This window comes from Peromyscus leucopus, chromosome 20, assembly GCF_004664715.2.
Source record: "Peromyscus leucopus breed LL Stock chromosome 20, UCI_PerLeu_2.1, whole genome shotgun sequence".
Lineage (NCBI taxonomy): Eukaryota > Metazoa > Chordata > Mammalia > Rodentia > Cricetidae > Peromyscus > Peromyscus leucopus.
The window spans coordinates 52,063,667-52,091,189 of record NC_051080.1 but is presented as its reverse complement, the minus strand read 5'-3'; the positions used below and the strand labels follow the sequence as shown (position 1 = coordinate 52,091,189).

General features: G+C 39.3%; 1 protein-coding gene across 4 annotated transcripts in view; it reads right to left on the bottom strand.

Moving 5' to 3' along the window:
• Positions 1-223: 223 nt before the first annotated feature.
• Smg5 (SMG5 nonsense mediated mRNA decay factor) overlaps positions 224-27,523 on the bottom strand; it is a 136,940-nt gene continuing 109,640 nt past the window's right edge. For 2 of the 4 annotated variants that reach the window (XM_037197785.1, XM_028867936.2), the window contains exons 4-5: positions 19,158-19,257; positions 4,789-8,195 (exon numbers count right to left, since the gene is read on the bottom strand). In XM_037197785.1, coding sequence (XP_037053680.1) covers positions 5,224-8,157 — 2,934 coding nt within the window. In that variant the 5' untranslated portion in view covers positions 8,158-8,195; positions 19,158-19,257 and the 3' untranslated portion in view covers positions 4,789-5,223. Of the gene's footprint in view, positions 1,237-4,788; positions 8,196-19,157; positions 19,258-27,523 lie in introns of those variants that run through there. The other 2 variants (XR_003734382.1, XM_028867937.2) reach the window with 2 other exon arrangements.

Below are 27,523 nucleotides of genomic sequence, written 5' to 3'. Positions count from 1 at the left end.
AAATTCATAAGGGAACTTATTGGTCAAAATATATGACTCAATAATAGTATAGTTTTTCTGTTCCTATATTACACAAATTGTAAGGCAGAAATTTATACACTATAGCAAACACACACATATATATGAGCTATCTAGCTGTAGTTATTATCTAAACATAAGTTACCTCTAAACTTATTCTAACCAAAATATAAAATTTCCCATGTAAAGACAACCCAGTGTCTTCACACCTAAAACAATTTCTTCTTAGGTTAATATCATCTCAAGGCACAGATGAAATCTACTGTCATGGTTCCAATGATTCTGCATACCCTGAGACAGTAGATAAAGGTAGAACAATAGGATAGGGCAAAAAGGCAGCTGTTCCCTGTTCTCCTCAAGTTGATCTCTCAGCTATCCCTGACATTCACAGAGACATCATAAGACATCGTTGACTATCATAAGCTTTTGGTGCTGACACATGATTGAGACCTGCTTATGACAGATTGACAGCTATATATATCTAGAATGGAGTATGAGTTAAGTCACTGAGTAGCTGCAGGATTTTGCACTGACTTCCCTTTACTCATCTATACAAATATGATTTCTTCTTACACTCTAGAGTAAGAAGAACATTAGAAAACAGTTGTCTCATGGAAGGTCACCTTCCATGACCTTTGAAGCAGAAGCTTTATCTGATGACAATTTTCCATGCATTGAACAACTCTGCCTTTTTCAGAAAATTCATGTCATGACTTCCCATTCCCCTGGGAGGTGTCACAAACTCCCACTACAATGATTTTCTGTTCAAGAACCAGGGATAAAGCAACCATGGACTGAACTCTCTGAAACTGCATGTACTCTCTGAATGATTCAAAAGCTTCCTCTTTTGAAATTCAGTGGATTTCTGAGTTCTAAAGCTGTGTTTCTTGGGGCAAGATGTTGAATTGTGTGTGAAACATCTATCAAACAAACACTGATGAGCATGAGAAACTGGGGGAAATTTTAGAGGAACAAAAATAACAAGCTTGATTCTTCTTCCTTTGAAGAGTGTCCAGGCTAATGGATGGGAAAATTTTTACTGAGAATTAAACATGGGCTCTCATGAATGAGAATCAAGCACTCACTCTTGCACTTTGTCCCCATTCATATAAAGAATTTAAATTCATCAACTGCTCTGCATGGAACTTACCTTGGTAATGAGGGAATTTCCAACAGAGCCCTGGATACAGAAGCCACAATGTAGGGTTCAAAAAACATCTAAGAAGAAAGTGAAGCAAGTCAATGTAACTTACTAGACTAACCTTTGTTGGGGAAACAGAGAATTTAAGGGAGAAACAAGTCCAAAAAAAGGTATGTGTGGCTGTTTGGAATAGTTGAAGCCTTTTAAAATATGGCAGGCTTGAGTTTATTGGCAGTTCAGGAAGAAGTCAGCTGTTCTTGATATCTAGAAGCAGTCATAACATGTAAATGGAGGACAGAGGAAATAAAGTATAGTAATATGTAGTTCATAGTGTGAAAGGGAAAAAAGAAAATATAGTTTACCAAGCTGGGAGGTCCCTGTAATCCCAGCATTCAGGAGGCTGAGATAGGAGGGTTATGATTTTGAGGTGGTGTGGGAATCAGAGGAAGCCCTGAGTTCATGTGTATTGTTGACATGAATACAGCCTCAGACTGATGGAAGTGGCAAAGCCTTCCTGGGTCAGGCTCAACATGGATCTTCCTTTGGTCCAAATGTAAGTGTCTACAAATTATTGACCAGGTTTTTGTGAAAACTATCAACTGCTGCTTATTCTTCCTGGATTGTTAAAACCTGAGAATGCTCATCTAGAGAAACCGCCCACCAAGAGTAACTAATCCCTCCCCGCCATGCCTGAGGTTTCCAGGTATAGAGGGAGTTAATCCCTCCATCAGGGTGCCAGACACAGCGCACCTGATGCCAGCTTTTCTGTGCCTGTGTCTGGCCTTTCTTGATTCCCTTACCACTCCTAGTCAGGCAAGATACTAAGTTTTGCATGGCCAGCACTATGGAGAAGCCCAGCCTAAGATACAGAGAAAGTTCTTCAACAACAAAGCAATGTTTCGGGTCATTTTTATGTGTGTGGCATTTGTCTGCTTTGCTCTTTTAGGCTCTTCCAGTGCTCTGAATCAGTCCTGTGGAATAATGCTTTTGTACACTGGTTTAATAAAATGCTGATTGGCCAGTAGCCAGGCAGGAAGTATAAGCAGGATAAGGAGAATTCTGGGAAGAGGAAGGCTGAGTCAGGCGTTGCCAGCCCACCGTCCAGGAAGCAGCATGTAATGGCAAGCAGGTAAAGTCACAGGACACGTGGCAACATATAGATTAACAGAAATGGGCCTGAGTTTAAGTGTAAGAGCTAGTCAGTAGTTAGCCTAAGCTAATGGCGAAGCAGTTTTAATTATTATAAGCCTCTGTGTGTTTATTTGGGTCTGAGCAGCTACGGACTGGGTGGGACACAGGAAAACTTCAGCTACAAAGAAGACCTGCTATGCTCAGACCAAACTGGAGAGACAACAGAAACAAAGTGAACACAATTTCCAGACAAGGGTCCTGCTCCATTCATTGAAATAAAGGTGAATGAGTTAGAAACTGTCCACAGATGTAACAGACTTATTGGAATTACATAGATAACATGGGCTAAAGGAGATGCCTTCAAAACTATATCTGAGAATTTGAAGTTTGTTGGCTTATAAAAAGAACTTCTTTCCTGAATATGTGGAACACTATAGGTTCAATTCCCCTTGCCTGCAACACTACCTCTAGGAATTTATTCTAATGATTGAGGATATATGCAATAATTTGTTTATATCATTTATAATGGGACACAAAAGCTTTAAAAACAAATGTCAAAAATAAGAGATTATGTATTACATTTCCATATAATGATCATTTTAATATAAGAGGTAAGAAAATTATCATAATACACTTGATGAAAACTATGTGATATAAAACTTTATAAAATGTGTCTTTTCTCTTTGAAAATATACAATATTCTATGACAACGAATCTTAAAAACTTAATATCCGTGTAAGTTAATAATATTTGTTGTAATATAAGTTATTTAATATTTGATATCCTTTTTTGTTTTCTTTTGAGACAGCATCTTGATGTGTACCTTAGACTGTTCTCCAACACACAATCCTGCCTCTGCCTCCCCAGTGCTGGTATTGAAAGCATGTACTACACCTAGCATATGTATATATTTTACCTAGTAAAAAATTCTGCTCATATATCATGAAATTAATTCAAAAGATAACAAAAATCCTAATCATATGATTAATAACTTAATATTAAAAGTTGGGAAAGAAAAATACTTAAACACTGATAGAAAGCAGCTATTTAAGGAGACAAATAAGTAAATATAATTATATAAAATGTTTGTAATTTGAAGTAGGCTGAAAAGATGCTTATCTGGGGCTGGAGAGAAGTTTTGATAGTTAAAGCGCTTTGATTTCAATGATGAGAACCAAATATTGGTTCTGCTGAGCTCATTTAAAGTCACATGCAACAGTTCATGAGCTGGGAAGAGAGAAAGGAGAACCTTTGGGAGTTCATAGGTCAGTTAGCCTGAGGTGGCAAATAACAAAAGACCCTGTCTTAAAGTCGAAGATAAGGAACAGCACCTGCGGTTATCCCCTGACCTCCACATATGTGCTACGGCACAGGAGTGCATATCCTTACACACAAATATGCACACACACACAAAATATCTTTATCCAATATTAATTATAGATTTTTAAAAAGCTATGTATTCAGGAGAAGAATGGGAGTATAAATAAAATATAAGAAATGGGAAGTTCAAGTGAGATGTTACTTGAGTTTATTTTTAATTTGCTAAAATTTTTCTAATGGATATAATAAAACATGAAAACAGTTTAAAACTTGAGATGGTGGAAGAAATTAAAGTTTGATGGAGAGATTGAACTACAAAGAAATATGATAAGAATGTAGGAGTGAGGAAGAAGCTAAGTGTGGGCATTATCTGTATGTGTGGGGGCCAACTGGATGGAAGCTGTGTTTATAAGGAGGTCATAGGACAGAGGGAAGGAATACCTCCATAATGTGGACTCCTGAAAGAATACTCTTGTGGTGATACTTTATTTGTATGTCAATAAACAAAGCATGCCTGGAGATCAGAGAAAATAGCAAGTCATTTTAGTAAACATAGAAGTCAGGCAATGGTAGCACATGCCCTTAATCTGATCACGTGGCAGGCAGGGTTGCTGTGTGTTCAAGGACACATTAGGGAACAGCCAAGCGTGTCTCCTCAGTACCAACCATAGAAACCTAGAGGTCTGTACAGACAGGCAGTGACAAAGAAGTGAGGTAGCTGGGCTAAGAGCCATTGAGAGTGCAGAGCAGCAAGGCAATAAAGGTGTGGGTAAGACAGGAATTAGCCCCTTTTGGTAGATGCAGAGCTAGAGAGGTAAGGTTGGTGGCTATCACTATTTCCCTGATCTCTAATGCTTTTACTCCTATATTTGACTCTGTGTTTCTTATTTAATAAGACTGTTTAGAAATTCATGTACATACTCTAGTTGATTCCATGTGAAGCAGAAGATTGAGAACAGCTCCCAAAAGATATCTTGGAGCCAGGAAAAAGCAAGGAATAATTCCACAAAAAGAAGTTGAAAATCTTTCAGCAGGTGTAGGTCAAAAGGCTAGTATTGTGATAGGCATTCTCAACTTACCTAAAGAAGAATGGAATCTGCCAATCCTGTGGGGCTATTTCAGTCATGCTTACTTAGACATGACCAGGAATATCAATAAAGTTCATTACCAGCATCATGAAATTTTTAACTTTATATTTATTGAGTTTCATAGATGGCAGAGACATGCCTTCAATAGCAGACCTGACCCCACCATAACAAAACAATATACATAAAAGTTGTGTGTCACAAAACAGAGCTAAGTAAATCACAGACCATCCATGAAGTTGTATTTAGACACTGAAGTGATGTCTGAATTTGCTGCTTTGCCATAAGATCACTTAACAATGAGCTAATCTTGAGCTTTATATCAGAGGAAGCATAATACAGAGCTAAGATGGCCACGAAGGACACAGGAAGGCCTCTGAAAGCTGACACACTACATTCTACCTACAGGTAGACACAAATACTCCAAGTACACACTGCCTACCTCAGCATTAGGTGCTTATGACAAAGAAACACACTTAATTTGTGCAATAAGCACTGAAGGACAAGGGGCAGGAAGATGTGAACATGTCAACTGATCACTTTCCATTCTCTGTGGAAGTTCAGGATGTTCTTGATTTCCACACCAGCTTCCGTTGCCATCCCCAGTACCAACTGCAGTGGGTATGAGAAATTCCTAGGATGATCCAAACAGACACCAGTAATGATAGTCACCATGCTGCTGGGATCCAATATCCCTGGCCTGGAAGAGTCCAGCAGGCTTTTGCAGAATTCAAGAATATTGTAGAGGTCCCAGGCATCAGAGTCTTGTCTAGTCATCCTGGGCCTCACCAACCTCTTGGACACAAAGGACTGGCAGAGAATGTACTGGTTCCTTCTCTTTAACTCATCTTCTAGGAAAGTGATGGCAGCCAAGGCTCTGCGATCCTCCCATTTTAGGATGTACAATGTGTCAACCACAACCTTGGGTATGATAAGAAAAAACTTAGCACTAGTGGCTAGTTTCTGTATCACTGAAAGATGCTCACAGAGGGCCCTGGGGTCAGGGAAGAGGTAAGGGGTCAACACTGACCGAGTCTGGGGGCCTCGGAGGGTCTTCTCTAGCAGTGCCACTTCCCTCTGAAGCCAAAGCTGGACTATGTCTTTGGAAAACCTGATTCGTGCAGCTGTTCGTGGAAGCTGCTGAGGTGGATCTTCTGACCTTTCAAGGGTACTGCTCACAAAGACACCCAGCTTGGAATCAAAGCTCAAGAACTGTCCGGGGAGTCTAGTTGCAAAGTGACCAAAATTTCTGAAGAAACAGATACGGACGATAACTTCCTCCTGGTTAGTGAGTGGAGGTGGATCCTGCCCTAAGCCTACCCTATCCTGAGACACTTGAGAAGGAGGCTGCTGGAACATGGCAATGTCCTCGGGGAGCTGAAGGTACTTGGGAGTGTGTGGCCGTCGACAGCTCTGTAGCAACTCCTGGAGATGGTGAGACAGGCCAAGGCCTGGATGCTGAAGGTCTCCCACTGAGGGCAACAGGTTCAGCAACACACAGAGGTGGTCCCACAAGCTAAACACACTCCTCCAATGTGACAAGAGGATGCTGTGATTGCTGCGGAGCCAGCTCAGGATCACCTTGATGGTAGGCAGCAGTCCCTCTGCAGAAAGAATGTCCAGTTTCCATTGAGTTGTCTGGAGATTGTTGTTCTGGGAAGTGGAGGGCTTCTGCTCCCAGGAGGAATCCATGTAGAACTCCGCATCAGGAAAGCTGTTCATCTCACCCTCCGTGCACAAAGAAAGGCTGACAGCAGGGCTTGGCTCAGACTGGGGTGTCAGAACGTTATGACTAAAGACAGAAGCCAAGGGCAAGCCATGTTTTCCTTGGAGTTTTTGGCTCAAAGGTGCTGGCAGGCTAGAGGATAGAGTTGTTTTCAAGAGACCAAGGAGACTGTCGGGAGGTATGTACGACTTCAGTTTGTTTCTGGAATGAGCAGCTTTAGGTTTGGACGTACCTCCGCTTTTCTGTATTGCATCTGAACTCAAGGAGCCACTTCCTTCTTCGTCTGCTGTGTCTGAGAGGGATGCTTCACTGCTTGTGTCTGATTGGACCTGGGAACTTAAGGATGAGTTTTCCTCTTCCTCTGTCTCATCTGAGTCGTAATCAGAATGAAAACCAGCCTCGCTCTCCCTAGAAATACCAGACCACCTGTGGCCTTTCTGAGAGTTGCTGTTCTGGAGCCCAGGAGACAGAAAATCTTGATGTTGCTTCCCAGGCTCTTTCTCCCAGCATCCATGGCCAGAAGAAGCCTCTTCTGGATTCAGCTTCCTCCTCTGCAGCTCAGCCTGGATCCGTGTGTTCACATGTTGTACTAGGTGAGAGAAAAGAGTCAAGGTGAAGATGACAGCTGGTTTTTGCTGTTTTGAGCCTGATTTCCTCAGGCTGTGCACATTCATGAGGCAAAGAGCCACCATGTGGAAGATGAGGAAGTCCGGGAGAAACAGATACCCTTTAGGAGGTTTCTCTTCTGGGGAAGCCTGGCATAGGCCTGATTGACAGGGCCGATAGGAAAGACAGAGACGAAAGTCTTCGAGAACCAGTTGGCACAGGGCTATCAGCCTTGCGGCTTTGAATTTCCTCTTAGGCTGCAAGAGACTCTGCAGGTAGAGGAAGCTAACCAGCAGCCTTCTGTTGTCCCAACACTGCCTCTGGCTATGAGTCAGTTTCCTTCCCTGGTACCTCTTCAGACAACTGTACCTCTTTCCGGCGTGATCATAGAGCCGTTTGAGGTTCCAAGCTGCTCCTTTAAAAGGCACTTCAGAGTGGAGACAGCGTTGATAGAAGTAGGTGGCTTCGAGGTCATAATACTTACTCCCCACGAGAGCGCCCAGTTGGTTGAAGGGCATTCCCATATGCGGGGCCACTGACAAGGCTCTATAATAGCATCTCTCTGCCAAGTTCTTGGTGGCCAGGTCTAGGAATTCGTGCTGATAGCGAAACAAGTCCCCCAGGTAGAGCAGGCAGCGATGACAGGCCATGCGGGCCCAGGAAGCCTCTTCTGCTGATGTGGGTCCCACTTTCTTACAGCCAATCAAGTGGATAGCGCTGTGAGGCCAGTCTATGTAACTCTGCAACCTCAGCTCATAGTGACCCTGAAGGAACAGGAAGAGATGCTCATAGAACCTGAGGCCAGCCTTCAGGTGAGCCTGTAGGGGCCCTCCCCAGTGCTCGAAAGTGTCCATTTGTTTCTTATTGGTCTTCATGAGCAGCATGACAACATCAGAGTATATTTTCCTCCATAAGAGCTCTTCAGCCTTCCTACCATAAACCACCGGATGGAGGAACATGAGTCTGATGCAGGCTTGCTGAACCATCTCTCTGAGAGCCAGGATGTGTGGCTTGAACACTTCTTTGTGGGCATTTCCTTTTTGAAGGAAGAAATCGAGTCGCTGAGCTGCCAAGCAGACTTCCTGGTAGAGGAGTCTGGCCTTCGGGGTTTCTTCCTGGTTTATCTCCATGAGGCTGGGTTGTTTTTGAGTGGTGCTTACTGTGTTTCCTGAGAAAAGATTAAAGCAATCTATTAGTGGTCACCCAAAAAGACTGAAAATAATGCCAATGAGAACAATGAAGTTGGAGGGGATACTTTTCTTCTCTCACTAATAAAAATATTTAGTTTCGTGCTCTTTACATAGCAACCCTGTTCATAAGTTTATTTCTTCGGAATTCATTCCTGTCAACAGTGAAACCTATGTGAATAAGGGGTTCCTTCCAAATATATCTCTAATAAAGGAAAGTCAGGAGTACATACACTGAAATTAACCTAAACAGGCAGGCCCCAACAGCCAGGCAGCAGGTGAGAGACCTGCAGGCAGGTTATCCCACCATCACTGCCACCCACTAGACTCTGGTCCCACAAGACCCACACCACCACCCAACCCCACTGACTGCAGCATCCTACCAGTCAGTGCTCAGCCCTCTCCCACAACATCACCAGACCCTATAGGCACAAGTACCAGCTACACCAGTCGGAAGAACAGGTGGGTACACACCAACGTAAGAATACATTCAACAATATAAAGAGCAATACGGCACTACCAGAGCCTAGTGACTCTACAACAGCAAGACCTGAACATCCCAACACAGATGAAACAGAAGAAAATGACCTTAAGAATAACTTTATGAAGATGATAGAGGCCCTGAAAGAGGAAAGGAAAAATTCCCTTAAAGAAATCGAGGAAAAGACCAACAAAAAAAATGGGAGAAATCAATAAGTCCCTTAAAGAAAGTGAAGAAAGCCAAGAAAAAACAAACAGGTGGAGGAAACAGTTCAAGACTTGAAAATTGAAAGAGAGGGATTAAAGAAAACACAAACTGAGGGAATTCTGGAAACAGAAAATCTGGGTAAGCAAATAGGAAATATAGATGCAAGCATCTATAGCAGAATACAAGAGATAGAAAAGAGAATCTCAATTGTTAAAGATACTACAGAGGAAATAGATTCATCAGTCAAATAAAATGTTGGATCTAATAAATTATTAACACAAAACATCCAGGAAATCTGAGACACCATGAAAAAACCAAACCTAAAAATAATAGGGATAGAAGGAGGAGACGAATTCCAGCTCAAAAGCACAGAAAATATACTCAACAAAATCAAAGAAGAAAATTTTTCCTACTAAAGAAAAAAGCCAAGAGGTCAGAGCTCAGAGCTAAAACCTTACCCTCCTCTTGGCTTTCTTCTTTAAAAAAAAAAAAGAAAAGAAAAGAAAGAAAAGAAAAAGACAATTACTAGTTTTAAATACTTTACATTGGATTGGATTGTTTTATATTGTATACAAATTTGAAGTTGATATTGTTAGAAAATGCTATATGTATATTTCTAATTGTATTTATACCGTTCATTTAACAATGTAATGCAATTTTCTGATCCTTGAATGTTATTATTACCAACTATTAGGATATAAAGAAATGAAAGTTAGTAGTTAGACATTACAATAGAACTTGTAGTCATATTAGATATGTTTTAAAAATTGAGCAGATATATTTTAGACAGGTCATCTTCAAACCCTTCAGAGATCTACAAAATATGGCATTTAAAATGTTTTAATAACTTAGAAAATTTTTCTTTTTTGAGACATGTTGGCCCCTGGCAGTACCAATCTACTTCAGAGAAAATACGGGCATTGAAGAAACTGCATATGGAGTTAACTTTCATTGTGGCAAAAGTTAGCCACTGGACAACAAAGTATCCTTGAATCAACAGGACAAAATGGACAGACAGCACATGAAACAAAGGACTACTGATTCTTGCCAAAACCAGTGTGGCTATGGCTCTATCAAAAGGCATCTTCTGAGGCCAGGACAATATGGCACCATCCCTGAAGTGGCCTTCGCAATTCGGAAAAGGTACAGTGCCCTTTTCTTCAAAAGCAGCTGAACAGGCAGTGGGTCAATGGCTTCTGATGTGCAATGGAACAGCAGCTGAAACAGTTATTCTTGAAGAGTAACTAAGCTCACGCCTCTCAATAGTAGACTGGCATTTAATAGAGGTATGTGGAGAAGAACAGGATGCTGAGATGAAGCCATATATACACAGCCAAGAAGAATGGACAGCTGAATTCAAAAACCATCAACAATTTCCAGAATTTAAAATCCTGAATCATGACATGACACTAGTGGAATTTAGGTGTTTCTGGTACATGGACTGCTCTCACCAAATGTGAGGTTGAACTGTTGACCTTGTGTACATCCTACTTCACAAATGAGTCTGTCAGATACGCTAAGCCTGTAGGCTGAAGATGATGCCCCAGCACTGCGAAGAAACCTCAGGTGACTGTCCAGGCAGCTGGCTGTTTCTGTCAACTCAAAAATTTTTTGGAAGTTGCTTGTATACACTTCCTGTTTTTATTTTTGTTATCTAATATTATTTCCTTCTTGGGTCTCTGAGGGAGTTGAAGATTAGTTAGTTATAGTTGAAGATTAGTTAGTTATAGTTGAAGATTAGTTAGTTATAGTTGAAGGTTAGTTAGTTATAGTTGAAGATTAATTAGGATAGAAAGTGAATTAGATACATTTTGGACATACCAAAATAGGATAGATAATGAAATTATTTTCTCTGAATTTGTCAAATACAAATGGACTAGACATTGTTTAGGTATTTATTACTTGTATATATTGTATATAGTTATTGTACTTTTGTATACAGAAGAGGGTGCCAGATCTCATTACAGATGGTTGTGAGCCACCATGTGGTTGCTAGGAATTGAACTCATGACCTCTGGAAGAATAGTCAGTGCTCTTAACCTCTGAGCCATCTCTCCAGCTGTTATTGTACCTTTGTATATAGTTTTTCTTTTGTTAGTTATAACCTTTTGCTTTTTTTCTTCTTATTAAAATAGAAAAGGGGAAATATGGTGGTATTTTATTTGTACTGAAATGTGATTTTAATTGTATGTTAATAAATAACGTTGCTTGGAGGTCAGAGCTAATAGCAAGTCATAGCAGAGCTGGGTGTTCGTGGCTCACGCCTTTAATCCCAGCACTTGGTAGAAGAGCTAGGTAGATCTCTGTGTGGTCAAGGATACAGCCAGCATTGGAGACACACACCTTTAATCTCAATACCATAGAAGACCTGGAGGGCTGTACATACAGGCAGTGATGAGGCAGTCATGTGTTTGGGTTTACAACCAATGAGAAGACAGAACAGAGAGACTATATAAAGATAAACACACAGGAAGTAGGTCTCTTTTGGAGAGGTAGGACCACCGCAGGAGGAAGAGTAATGTTTTAGCTCTGAGCTCTGACCTCTTGGCTTTCTTCTTTACATTGGTTCTGTGTTTCTTATTTAATAAGACGGTTGGTTACATCTACATCCTACCTAAAAAAGGACATGCCTATGAAGGTACAAGAAGTTTACAGAACACCAAATAGACTGGACCAGAAGAAAAAGATCTCCTCACAATATAATAATCAAAACATTAAACATACAGAATAAACAAAGAATATTAAGAGCTTCAAAGGAAAAAGGCCAAGTAATATATAAAGGCAGATATATGAGAATTATACTTGATTTTTCAATGAAGACTCTGAAAGCCAGAATGTTCTGGAAAGATGTTTTGCAGACACTAAGAAATTATGAATGCCAGCCCAGACTACATATACTCAGCAAAACTTCCAATCACCATAGATGGAGAAAACAAGATATCCCATGACAAAGCCAGACTTTAAACAATACCTATCCACAATTCTAGCCCTACATAAATACTATAAGGAAAATTCTAACCCAAGGAAGTTAGGTGGACCTATGAAAACACAGGCAATAGAAAATCTCACACCAGCAGGTCCTAAAGAAGGGAAACACACACATACTACCAACAACAACAACTAAACCAAAAAATAACAGGAATTAACAATCACTGGTCATTAATATCCTTTTATATCAATAGGCTCAATTTTCCAATAAAAAGACGTAGACTAACAAAACAAATATGAACACAGGAGCCATCCTGCTGCTGCTGCATACAAGAAACAAACCTCAGATTCACAGACAGGCATTACCTCAGAGTAAAGGGTTGGGAAAAGATTTTCCAACCAAATAGACCTAAGAAGCAAGCTGGTGTTGCTCTCCTGATATCTAACAAAATAGACTTCAAATTAAAATTAATCAAAAGAGATCAAGAAGAATATTTCATATTCATCACAGGAAAAATCCATCAAGATGAAGTCTCAGTTCTGAACATTTATGCCCCAAATACAAGGGCACCCACATTTGTAAAAAAAACACTACTAAAGCTTAAATCACACATCAGATCACACATACTAATAGTGGGAGACTTGAACACCCCACTCTCATCAATGGGTAGGTTTGCCAAACAAAAACTTAACAGAGAAATAAGGAAACTAACAGATGTTATGACTCAAATGGACTTAAATAGACATCTACAGAAAATTTCACACACACATAAAAGCACCTCATGGAACCTTCTCTACAAATGACCACATAATTGGTCACAAACCAAATCTCAACAGATACAAAAAAAAAAAATTGGAATAGCCCCCTGTATGTTGTCAGATCACCATGGTTTAAGGTTAGAATTCAACAACACAAACTTCATAAAGCCTACAAACCGACAAATGCAGGGAAACCGAACAACTCAACTGAATTACTACTGGGTCGAGGTAGAAATAAAGAAAGGAATTAGATTCTTAGATTCTTCCTAGATTTCTTTTTTTTTTCTTTTTTGGTTTTTGGAGACAGGGTTTCTTTTGTGTAGCTTTGCGCATTTCCTGGAACTCACTTGGTAGCCCAGGCTGGCCTCAAACTCACAGAGATCCGCCTGGCTCTGCCTCCCGAGTGCTGGGATTAAAGGCTGCGCCACCACCGCCTGGCCCTAGATTTCAATGAAAAGGAAAGCACAACATAACCAAACGTATGGGACGCTATGAAAGCAGTACTAAGAGGAAAGTTTCATAGCACATAGCAACTTATAAAGAAGTTGGAGAAATCTCACACTAGGAACTTAATAGCACACCTCAAAGTTCCAGACCAAAAAGAAGCAAACTCACTCAGGAGGGGTAGAGGTCAGAACATAATCAACCTTAGGCTGAAATCAATAAAATAGAAACAAAGAGAACAATACAAAGGATCAATGGAACAAACAATTGGTTCTTTGAGAAAATCAACAAGATAGACAAACCCCTATCCAAACTAACCTAAAAGCAGAGACAGACTACCCAAATTAACAAAATAATATGAAAGGGGGACATAACAACAGATGCCGAGGAAATCCAGAGAATCATTAGGTCATACTTCAAAAACTTGTACTCCACAAAATTGGAAGTCTAAAAGACATGGACAAATTTCTTGATAGGCACCACATACCAAAATTAAATCAAGACCAGATTTAAAAAAATCTGTATAGACCTATAACCCCTAAGTAAATAGAAGCAGTCATTAAAATCCTCCCCCCCCAAAAAAAAAGAAAAAGAAAAAAGAAAAGCCCAGGGCCAGATTGGTTCAATAAAGAATTCTACCAGAATTTCAAAGAAAATCTAATACCAATACTCCATACTCCTCAAATTGTTCCACAAAAATAGAAACAGAAAGGAAAATACCAATTTTTTATGAGGGTACAGTTACCCTGATACACAAGCCACACAAAGATGCATCAAAGAAGAATTACAGATCAATCTCTCTTATGAACGTTGATGCAAAAATGCTCAATAAAATACTTGCAAACTGAATTCAAGAACACATGAAAAAAATCATCCATCATGATCAAGCAGTCTTCAACCCAGAAAAAAATTAATGAAATAAAAAACAAATTAACCTCAACAATCTAAGATCAATGAATTACTCATGTGCATGCATATATGAAGGAAATCAGGTTTAGAAAAGTATAATTATATAGACTTAGAGAGATAAGGATTACTTGAAAAAAAACAGTAGAATATAAAATAATATGACTATATATTCCAAATCTAATTTATAACATGGGCATTTAAAAATATTGATAACCGCCCCCCAAAAAAACTATAACGCTTTGTTTAACAGACATTCTACTGAAACTCCTTAATTTATGTAATTTAAAAATATTACCTTTGAATGACTGGCATAGAAAAAACTCATATTTAAACGTATGTTCTAAATCTAAAGCTATGTGGGCTGGGCTGAGGATGCACACCTGTGATTCCAGCTTCCCTGGAGCATGATTTATACGGTTATCAAGCAGCCCGGGCCATCCTGGCTAGCTTAGCAGAGTCCTGAAGAATAACAAGTAACAAAGGGCATTGGGTACACAGCTCAGTTCTCACCTATTATGTGCAAGGTTCTACATCCAATCCCCCAAGTTACAAAAAGTAGCTAACTAGACAGCATTTTAACTGAGTACTAAATAGCCTTGGATGTCAAGTACACTGGGTTGATTGAACACATGCATTATACTATCCACACAGAAGGATAGAGCCAGGGCAGCACAGGGAAGGTCTTTGTGTCTAAAATGGGAAAAGCTGAAAGTAGAGAGATGTGGACAGAATAAGAGAAAACAATTTTGCAGAGAAGCAACAAAGAGGCCAGAAATTGAACCAGCAGCGCCAGACCCTGGCAAATGTCCAGAGCAGCACATCCTTTACTGGGCAGGGAAATAAGGACTCCTATGGTTTTTCTCCATTCTAAGCTGACTGAAGGAAGGGAGAGAATACCTACCATATAAATATCTAGAGAAGACAGACCTACAACCTACAAGAGATTAATCTCTCCCTCCCTCCTCCATCTTTTTACTTTCCTCATCCCACACACACAATTTGTCTAAAGAGAAATTATCAAACTATGAGGAAGGAAAACAGTTTTAAGCTGTCTTGAAGAATTTACCTAAATAAGCCCCTCTGTTAGGAAAGTAAAGAAACCATAGCTAAAATACTAACAGCAATGAAAAAAAGTTTTCTAAACACACAAGGGTTTCTCATTTAATTTAGGAAAATTGTACTTCAACATGTCCAGAGAAGGTAGAAAGCTCATCAGCTTTAATCTAATTTCTCAGTTTTAAGAAAGCTGAAAAAATATTTACAAATACTGCTTTTTCTGCTAAGTTCTGCAAACAACAGTATAATGAGGAGACTGTGGATCATGCGGCCGTTGATTTTCTCATCTATGTGGTACACAAAAACACTGTGAGGCTCCACACATCTAGATTACCAAGTAATTGCCGAGAATTTCTCACTTTGCCTGAGTGGGTGTGAAGCAGATCTGGCTCCTGCACCACTTAGCTCGAACACTAATGGTTATGTCTGAGTCTCCTTTACAAACTTTAGAAAAAGTTTCCCGGCAGGCTTACTAACAGGAGGTGATGGGACACAGCTGTTCCTAATGAATTCATGGGCAATAATAATTCCCCAAAGCTGATGTTTCCTGATCTAAAGTTTGTGAGATCCTAGGGTCTTCATTATAAAATGAATAAAATTCATCCCCTTCAATGAAAAGACTCTAAATGAGACTGTAAGAAGCTACCTTTGAACTCGCCAGTTCAAAGATGAACTCCTAGAGTGTATGTCTGCTCAGCCTTCTGGCTTCCTAGGTCTGAATTTCACTCATAAGACTCCCAATGCCTTTTAAAGACAGTATTTAACCTAGGCCCCCATATTAGTTCTACATAATTGGCATAGGCTTGATTCATAGGAGATCTAACTCAGGGTGCTTACTTGGGTAGGTACAGCAGACTCAGAAATGACCCAGACAACAGAAAGACAGCAGGACAGACAGAAAACAGAAGTTAAATTAGAAAAGTATTACACAGTCAGGCAATGTGATGCACACCTATAATCCCAATACTAAGGAAGCTGAGTCAAGACAACTAAGAGACTGAGGCCAGCCTAATGTATATAGTGACTTCAAGGCTAACCTGGGCTACATGATGAGAACTTGTCTTAGAGAATCAATTATACTTACATAAACTAAAAATGAAAAAATACAAAAGTGAAGTTAGTAAAATATTCTATTTATACCAAGCATGGTAACCTACATCTGTTCAAGGACAGTCTGTGTGACATTGAGAGACTGTCAGAGAGAGAGAGAGAGAAAGGAAGGAAGGAAGGAAGGAAGGAAGGAAGGAAAGAAAGAAAGAAAGAAAGAAAGAAAGAAAGAAAGAAAGAAAGAAAGAAAGAAAGAAAGAAAGAAAGAAAGAGAAAGAGAGAGGGAGGGAAGAAAGGAAGGAAGGAAGAGAAAGAAAAGCCAAGTACTTCTGCTTATAATAAATACACAATGAAATAAATTATGAAAAGATTTAACAGAAGTACAAATTTAAACCCTAAAAGTTACAAAACATTGTTGAGATGAATTAAAGAATTAATTCTATTACTAATTACTAATATTTACTAATCATAAAGTTTAATATTATAAAAGGGCAATAATCCAAACTGATCTATAGATTCAATACCATCCTTTTTAAAATCCTTGCTAATATTTCTGTGAGAATTCTAGAGCATATACTACTATTAACATGAAAGGGGTACCTATACCTGGCATGGCAAATGCTTGAGTTTGATCTCCAATATATATTCCCCACCCCCAAGAGAAGGAGAAGGAGAAGCAGAGAAACTAAGAAATTAGTGCGCTTACAATTACTATTTTCAAACTTTTAACAAACTAGAGTAATTACTAGAAGAGAAAGTGAAGAAATAAACACCTACAGTTAAAATCCACTTATTTCAACAAGAATGTCAGATAAATCAGTGAAGAACCATTGTTTCATTAAATGGTCCTAGACTAACTGGATATCCACTTTCACAAGAATGAGCTAGACCCCATTCTTTAGATCCTACACAAAAAGAATCAAAATGGATCACAGACTCACTGTAAGAACTGAAGCTTTAAAACTATGTGAATAAAGTTGAGGAGAAAATATATGTCATGCTGAATTAGGCAAAGTTTTCTTTGAAATAACAACAAATGATAAGACCATACCCAACTCTTTCATTCATGCTTCCATGAAACTAAAAGGGCCTACTTACTATCCTAAGGGAAGAGCATTTATTGTCACCTTAATAGAAAGATTAAAATTAATCATTGTCCAGTGTTCTGGATTTCATTATGGCTGCACAAAGTGTGTGTCTGACTTAGGGATGTCTAAATGTTCTGGAAGGTTCAGAGAAGCTATTCTGATCATTTGAAAATACCATTCTCTAGCCCTACAGAAACACACACACACACACACACACACACACACCAAAAAAAAAAAAAAAAAAAAAAAAAAAAAGTCTGGACCCAGGCCAGAGAAATCACTCAGTGGGTAAAAGCACTTGACACACAAGTTTGGGAGCCCAACTTTGATCCCCAGAATTCACTGAGGTTAGAAGGAAGGTACTAATGTGTGGGGGCCCACAGAGACTCCCTATTAAGGCTTTACTCAAGGTCAGAAAGTCTAAGTTTGCTCTGCCCAGCAGGGCTGCATAGTAGGATGATTTGCCCAAAGGCATGGGTAACAGGTGTTTTGAAAGGTCTACACTTGTTGATACTTTATACTTTGACCTTGGAAGGGGGAGGTCTTTTGCCTTTCCACTTGCTAATGTATAAAAGGCCCATTATGTATAAAGTCGGGGTGGCTGGGTATTGACCCAGGGCCCTCCCTATCCTGTGTCTCTATCTTTCTTGTCATCTCTGTCTATATTTCTATCTAATATTTTCCCATTCCTCACTCCTCCCCTCAAGAACCCTTTGACAGGTCAGAGCTGGCCTCCTACATTAATGTCAGAGTTGTCTTCTATCCCACACATGCATGGAGGCACAGGCACATCCACATACACATACCATACACACATACACAATGATGATATATAAAATAAAATTTAAAAGAATAAAATTTTTCAATGTCTGGAAACCTCATAAATATGTTATAATTTATAATACATTGTAACTTCTTGGCAATTTTAAACAGTCTGCAGAAAAGTCTCCTCCTATCTTCCACAAATGCCAAATACCTTGTTTAGAAAAAAGCACTGGCTATTTTCTTTTAATGTTTGATATTTTCATTTCCCATATATAATACATATAATATTTGCAACCATTTTGTAATTGAAGGCAAAGCAATAAGCATTTTCAAAAATCTTTGAAAAGCATATTTTGTATGCCTTCAGAGTGAAGAAGACATCTTTAAACAGGATCCAATATTCCAAATGTACTGACTAGAAACAAAAAGTTGATGCATTTTATTACACTAAAACCAAGAATATATTTTACTAAAATATTAATATAGTAAAAATTCTGTTAGCAAAAGATATTCATAATACTTAAAAGATAAATTCCAACATCAAGAACATTAATTGGGGAGCAGATTGGAGACATGGCTCAGTATTTAAAAGCACTGGCTGCTCTTCAGAGGACCTGGGTTCTATTCCCAGCATCCACATGGAAGCTCACAACCATCCGTAAGTCCAGTCCCAGAGGATCTGATGCCCTATTCTGGCCTCCATGAGTACTGTATATATGCACACATGTGATTAACAGAGACATACATGCAGGCAAAACATCCATACACATAAAATAAAAATACATAATAAATAAATAAATAATCTGAAAAAATCCATCTTTAGTCAAATACAGTGATGCAAGTCTGTAATCAGAATTCAGAGGCAAAAGAACCAGATGTTCAAGGTCTAGTTCCACTACATAGTGAGTTTGAGGCAATCCTGAGCTACTTGAAATCCTGTCTCAAAGAGAAGAGAAGGAGGAGGGGGAGGAGGAGGAGGAGAAAGGGGAGGAGTTGGAGGAGGGGGAGGAGGAGGGGAGAGGTGGGGGGAGGAGAGGGGATAAATGGTTAGCAAATAATTGGAAATGTGCAGATTTTTAGTAACTGAATTTGCATTAAAAACACCATGAAGTACAAGACATATCCAGCTGTAAAATGTGAAACACCTGACAAAACCAACTATGTGCTTGGGTAGAGAGTGCGGAGAGCATTTGTGTGTTATGATATAATCTATTTCAGGATGTTGGGGCTTGACTCATGACTGTTGAAAACTCACATACCTTACTGTGCAGCACCTTCAGGTTTGGACTCACACAGAAGAGAGCTCTTGCCTCTGCAAACCATTTGACAACAGAAAAAATGTCCCTAGCAGCATATTGTCTGTAATAGATGAAAGGAAAACAAACAAAAACTCCAAAACGTGAAATAATCTAATGGTGTATCAACAGTGAATTGAACTGATTACAATATACCCATGCATTACATTGTCAACATAAATGAGCAGTCACATTACCCCCATCCTTATGGATGTATCCCACAAACATAATGTTGAGCAAAACCAGCCATACATAGAACCTAGAAAACATAATAGTATGAAACTAAGACCCAAATGGGCAAGACTGAAAAATGTATTCTTTATGGATACACACTTGACAAAAGCAGAAAAATATATGGAAGTATATTAACCACTGCAGGCAACATGTATGTAGAGTGTGTGCCTTTATACATTTTATATGTAAATTTGATCACTTAAAATTTAAAGTTCATATAAAAAGACCAAATACAAAGTATGTAACATACTGTGTGTGTGTGTGCATGTGCATTCATGCCTTTATGGATGTGAATGCAGGGGCTTCATAGTAAGTGTGTGTATGTGTGTACATGTGCACTCATGCCTCCATGGCTGTGGGTGCAGGGGCTCCATAGTAAGTGTGTGTGTGTGTGTGTGTGTGTGTGTGTGTGTGTGTGTGTGTGTGTGCACTCATGCCTCCATGGCTGTGAATGCAAGGGCTCATAGGCCATAGTAAGTGTGTGAAGATCAATGGACACACTCAGGTATTACTTCCTTGTTTTCCATCTTGTTTCAAACAGGGTCTCTTTGCCGTTTTTCTGCTTCCTACATCCATGTTCCTCCAGAGAGTCTCCTGTCTCTGTCTCCTCAGGAATAACACTAAGATTACGGGCACTTACTCTATGGATCCAGCTTTACATGAGTCCTGGGGAGTTGAACTCAGGTCCATCATGCATGTTCACAACCACTTTTACCCATTGGACCATCTTCGTAGCCCCATAGGGTTTTATATCTTTAGAGGATTGCTATATTGACTCTAGATAACTTGAACAAGAAATAACATTAGGTACTAAATAATTGTTTTCTGATAAAAAGAAAAATTGTATTCACTAAAAGTGATCAAAATTATCAAAACAATTTTCTATATAGAGTTAGAACTAGAAAAGTTTTTTTTTTTTTTAAGTAATCTTTCAAATTACAGATGATGCTCAGATGGTGGAGGTGAGTTCAGTGTGGTCAGCCGGTTGTATATATAGAAGGTATAAAAAAAAACCTCAGGCCCAGACTACAACTCACAGCTCCAGAGAGGCTAGCTAGTGAAGAGGACCCTAGGAAAGATACAGGGATCGCCCAGAGAAGGAGAAATGGATGAGATCTACATGAGCAAACTGGGGGAGAGGGGGTAATGGAGGGCAAGGGTCAGGGGAAAGAGAGCTTAGGGGAGCTGGAGATCCTAGCTGGATCAGCAACAGAGTGGAAGAACAAGGAAAGAGATACCATGATAAATGAAGACACCATGGGAATAGGAAGGATCAGTGTGCTAGAGAGGTCCCCAGGAATCCACAAAGGTGACTCCACTATAGACTACTGGCAATGGTTGAGAGGGTGCCTAAGCTGACCTACACTGGTGATCAGATGGCCGAAACCATAACTGTCATGATAGAACTCTCATCCAGTGACTGATGAAAGCAGATGTGTAGATCCATGGCCAAGCCCCAGGCGGAGCTCCAGGAGTCCAATCAACGAGAGAGAGGAGGGATCATAAGAGCAAGAGATATCGAGACCATGATTGAAAAAAGTACAGAGACAACTAGCCAAACTAGTGGAAACACATGAACTGTGAACCAATAGCTGAGGAACCCCCATGGATAAGTGAGACAGTTGATTAGCTTGAACTGTTTAAGAGGCCCCCAGGCAGTGGAACAGGGACCTGTCCTTGGTGCATGAACTGGCTTTTTGGAACCTAGTGTCTATGCTGAGACACTTTGCTCAGCCTTGGTGCAGGGAGGAGGGGATTGGACCTACCTCAAATGAATGTACCAGGCTCTGCTGACTCCTTGCCTTGGAGAAAGTGGGAATGGGGGTGGGAGTGGGTTGGGGGTGAAGGCTGGGGGGGTGGAAGGAGGGAGGACAGGGGAATCCCATGGTTGATATGTAAAATGAATAGAAATCTCTTAATAATAAAAAATAAAACCCTCAGGTCCAACACTATCTTTTGTTCTATGTATAGTATATTGAAAACATTTTTTCCTAATTTGTTTTTCTCTCAATTTCATTGACAAGATTCATGCTGCAATCATGCATTCAGTCTTATGGAAATGATAAGCTTGTCTATTTTTACAAACTATATTCCTATTAAAGACACATAGTCTGTGACAGAATCTAATGAAATGACCAATTTAAATGTAACTCTCATAAATGATGGCACCATATTTCATCAAATGAGCTCTAGAATAAGACGTTGAGAATATATATGTCTCTAATTATAGCACAAAGAAATTTCACATAATAGTATACTTTGATTTCCAAAGAAGACAATGAATTCAAAAAAAGATAAAATGGGATTCTTTTAAAGACAGAATATTGTATATATCCCAGTCTGGCCTTGAATTAATGATACTTCTGCCTCCTGAGTGCCTGGATTACAGATGTCCACAAGTGTACCCAGTAAAATATTTCATTATAACTCTCTAAGAATAAATGAGCTCTCTGATGAGATAAAGATCTTCCAGGTATAGACAGAATTCAAGCAGAAATTATCCCCATTTGCACATCATAGATGAGGTTTGCTTGTGGGTAGGAGCCTGGCTTAAATGAATGTTAATATCCTTTTTTTGTCATTTTAATTGTTTTTACTCATAAAGATTGTTTGGAAGAACCAGCCCTTGCTTAATTATGAACTCCTGTGAGGTATTCCACTTAGGGTTCTTGTCTCTACAACTTCTATTTGTCCCAATATCTGTCGCTTGGCAGAGTGGGTGGTTAGAAAGGACAGCTGGACGTGAGGCAGAGAGAGTAAGTAAAATCTGAAACCACACCATATGCAAAGACAAACAGGAACAGAAAGGCAAAGTGTAATGTGCTTCCCTCCAGTGTGGTGGATGCCTGACCTAAAGGAAAAGCTGGCATCCTTCATCAACCAGCACCCTCCTTTAAAAATCAAACTTTCCCTCCTTTCCTCCCGTGATGACTCATTAAACTATTTTCAGATGCTGCTTACCAAATTGCAATCAATGTATCTAAAAACTAAAATCACCTTATCTGTTTAAGACAGTCTGAATGAAGAAAAAAATTGCAAGTTCCCCAATCCAAGGCAGGCTTGGCACCATCAAGCACCAGCGTGTTGACAGAGGAGCATATATAATCATTGTCTGACTGCTATGCTTCAGTCCCAGAAAGCTGCAAGGACAGACTTCTCTGCAGTTTGAGATGAGTCTGAACTTTCCTGTCAGTGACAAGGTTAGAACTGCACACCTCCCACACAGAAAATGAATCAGACACAAGCAGCCTGGTTATTCCAGAACGCCAAGCACTTCTGGAAGCCACATTAACTCTTTCAAATAATGGGGAATTTTTTTTTAAAGGGGACGATTGGGAAAGAAGTCACTAATAATATTTTCACAGCAGTGAAAACAATGTATTTAATGCAATGGATAATACTGGAACAATGGCAGAAGCTTCAAATGTCAAAGAGGAGGAAAGAACTGAGTTAATTGTAGTTATGTGAGAAATACTGTCATAGTCTGTAATTGTTATGCTTCACATGCATCAAAATTTCAAACTGTAAGGTACAGTCACAGGCATGAAGCAAACAATACAACGTATTGAAAACTGAGGTGAGCTCTTATAGGAAACACTGAAGCTGAAAACTTTTGGGATGCATGGCATGATGCCAAATTCCCAGAGGATGCTGCCAGTGCCCCTGCACCTGCATCATCTGCAGAACCAGGGGAGAATGGTTGACTCCATAGAATGAAACTGTCAAAAGAACAGGGAAAACAGGAGTAGATTAGGTCCAAGTCGGGTAAGGCCAGAAGATGGTCCAAAATGACATCTGGAAGAACTTTCTTCCTGAGTATCTTATCTGACCTCACCTGGTTCTAGATTACAGTCCACACAGCTACCAGCCTCAGAAAGCATAAGGACTAGCCAAGGTCTGCAGAGATAGCCTTTGACTTCTGGGTACTAAGTGAGCAAAGGTGAACTCTGCGCCAAAAACAATAACTGCAGGTAAGTGGGCCAATGATCACCTTCTCATCTTTGGTAACATTGTGAAAATCAGCGGCTCTCCCTGATAATCATCATCATCATCAACAACAACAACAATAACAACATCAGTAACAACAGCAGCAGGAGCAGCAGCAGGCAGCTGGTTATAAATGTGTGTTCTTCTACTCCCCAAATTAATGTATCAAACACTCAGCAGGGGGTGGGGGTGGGGATCCATCCCTCTGTGCTTTATCAAGCAGGACTGATAATTCTAATGCAAAACACATCTAGGCAATATAATACAAAGACAGCAGTTTTGTAAATAAAAAAGAGGGCAGGTGCAAGAGATCAGGAATATGTTACTGGGAAGCAATGACATGAGGAATGAGGAACAAGAGGATGGGGAAAGCAAAGTTCTAGACCACATGTTAACAGTGACCTCTCCAAGGTAATGCCCCCTTCAATGCCCAAATTTAACAGAAGAAAAACAAGACTCGCAGAAGGGCATTGCCAAGCTTACAAAGTAGAGAAGAAAGTTGAATAAATGAACTGCATTAAATAATAGGAACAAAAGACAAGACTCTAGCCCACAGCACTGACAGCTTTACCAAGGCAAGGCTGGTCCTCGGGACCCCAGGTAAGACACCACCCACCACCCACTAAACCCCTTTAAGCCCACCCAACAACCCCAGATTGCACCCCCTCACCTGAGATCCATATTCTGGCCTATAACTTCAGAAGACTTCTGCTTTACCAGAGGCTAGGCCAGATCTAGGAACCCCAGCTCTAGCAGAAAAATTCTGCCACACTAGAGGCCAGGCTGTACTAAGAATCCCAGAAACCAAACAAGTACCCAGAACTACAGAGGCTACGCAGGTACTTGGAACCACACAGGCAATATTGACACCCAAAACTCCAGAGGTTTCACAGACTCCCAAAGCCCCAGCAGAGATACCCTACTGGACCTGAAGACTTGATAGTCACCAGAACCCTTGGCCATTTAGATGGGAAGACCAGCAAAGAAACAGAAACCAAGGAATAAAACATCCATATAACAAGACAAATTCAGGAATCCTCACCTAGATCTATAACCATCCCAATGCCTAAACGCCAGTGTAAGAACACAATCAATAACAGAAAGGGCAATATGGCACCACCAGAACCCAGCTATTCTATGACAGCAAGACTGGAACATTCCAATGCAGCTGAAGCATAAGAAAACAAATTAAAAATAATTTTATGAAGATGATAGAAGTCAAAGAGAAAATATCAGGCACTGAAGACATGGTAGAGGAAATAGATTCATCAGTTAAAGAAAATGCTAAATCTAAAATATTCCTAACATAAAACATCCAGGAAATCTGGGACACTATGAAAAGACCAAATCTAAAAATAATAGGAATAGAAGGGGAAGAATCTCAGCTTAAACACTCAGAGAATATATTTAACAAAATCATAGAAGAAAATTTTGCCAACAAAAAGAAGGACTTGCCTGTAAAGGTACAAGAGGCTTACAAAACACCAAATAGATTGAATCAAAAAAGAAAATACCTACACCACATGACAATCCAAACACTAAACAGACAGAACAAAGAGGGAATATTAAACATGGCAAAAAGAAAAGGCCAAGTAACATATAAAGTCAGACCAATTAGAATTATACCCAACTTCTCAACAGAGACCCTAAAATCCAAAAGGGCCTTAACAGATGTCTTGCAGACTCTAAGAGACCACAGATGCCAGCCCAGACTACTATTCCCAGCAAAACTTTTAATCACCATAGATGGAGAAAGCAAGGTATTTCATGAGAAAGTCAAACTTAAATAGTATCTATCCATAAATCCAGCCCTACAGAAGGTACTAGAAGGAAAACTACAACCCAAGGAAGTTAGCGACACCCATGAAAACACAGGCATTAGTTAATCTCACACCAACAAAACCCAAAAAAAAGGAAACACACACACACACACACACACACAATACCAGCACCACAACCAAAAACAACAAAATAACAGGTATTGACAATCACTGGTCATTAATATCTCTCAATATCAGTGGTCTCAATTCAACAATAAAAAGACACAGGCTATTGGAATAGATGTGAAAACAGGACTCATTCTGCTGCATACAAGAAACACACCTCAACATCAAAGATAGACATTACCTTGGAGTAAAGAACTGGAAAAAGATTTTCCAATCAAACAGACCTAAGAAGCAAGCTCATATAGCTATTTGATATATGTAACAAAATAAACTTCAAACCAAAATTAATCAAAAGACATGAAGAATGGCATTTCATACTCATCAAAGGAAAAATCTACCAAGATGACATCTCAGTTCTGAATATCTATGCCCCAAATGAAAGGCCACCCACTTTTGTAAAAGAAACATTACTAAAGCTTAAATCACACATCAAACCCCACACATGAAACGTGGGAGACGTCAACATGTCATTCTCACCAATGGATAGGTCATCCAGACAGAAACTAAACAGAGAAATAATGGAACTAACAGACATTATGACTCCAATGGGCCTAACAGATATCTACAGAACATTTCAACAAAACACAAAAGAATATACCTTCTTCTCAGCACCTCATGGAATCTTCTCCAAAATGACCATATACTCACCCACAAAGCAAGTCTCAACAGATAGAACAAATTGAAACAACCCACTCTATCTTATCAGACTACTATAGATTAAAGCTGGATTTCAACAACGACAAACAGAAAGCCTACAAACTCATAGAAACTGAAAAACTCTCTACTGCATTACCACTGGGTCAAAAAAGAAATAAAGAAAGAAATTAAAGACTTCCTAGAATTCAGTGAAAATGAATCCACAACATACTTGAACTTATGGGACACAATGAAAACTGTGCTAAGAGGAAAGTTCATAGCAATAAGTGCATTCATAAAGAATTTGGAGAGATCTCATACTAGCGACTTACACAACTGAAAGCTCTAGAACAAAAAGAAGTAAACACGCCAAGAGGAGTAGATGGCAGAAAATAATCAAACTGAGGGGTGAAATCAATAAAATAGAAACAAACATAACAACACAAAGAATCAATGAAACAAAGAGTTGGTTCTTTAAGAACATCAACAAAATAGATAAACCCTTATACAAACTAACTAAAAGGGAGAGAGAGAATATCCCCAAGTTAACAAAATCAGGAGGACACAACAGACCCAGAGGAAATCCAGGGAATCATTAGGTTATACTTCAAAAATATGTACTCCATAAAATTGGAAAGTTTAAAGAAATGGACAAATTTCTTGGTAGATAATACTTACCAAAATTAAATCAAGATCAGATAGATAATTTAAATAGACCTATAACCCCTAAGGAAACAGAAGCCGTCATTAATAGTCTCCCCCTCCCCCCCAAAAAAAAAGAGCCAAGGGACAAATTGTTTTAAAGCAGAATTCTATCTGATGTTTAAAGAAGGGCTCATACCAATACTCCTCAAAGTATTCCACAAACTAGAAACAGCAAAAACATTGCCAAATACTTTCTATGAGGCTACAGTCACCCTGATTCCCAAACCACACAAAGACTTAACAAAGAAAATTACAGACCAATTTCTCTCATTAATATTGACTCAAAAATACTCAATAAAATACTGGCAAACCAAATAAAGAGCAAATCAAAAAGATCATCTACAATGATCAAGTAGGCTTCATCCCAGAGATGCAGGAATGGTTCAAAGTACAAAAATCTTTCAATGTAATCCCCATATAATGAAACTGCAGGGAAAAAAGACAATGTAAACATCTCATTAGATGCTAAAAGTCTTGGAGAGAACAGGGATACAAGAGACACACCTAAACATAATAAAAAGCAATATATAGCAAGCCAATTGCCAAATTAAATGGAGAGAAACCCAAAGCAATTCCACTAAAATCAGGAACAAGACAAGCCTGTCCACTCTCTCTATACCTATTCAATATAGCACTTGAAGTCTTAGCTAGAGTAATAAAACAACTAAAGGAGATCAAGGGATACACAATGAAAAGGAAGATGTCACATCTGTATACACATCTGTATTCACAGATGACATGATAGTATACATAAGTGACCCCAAAATTCTACCACCTAATTCCTACACTTGACAAACACCTTTAGTCAAGTGACTGGATACA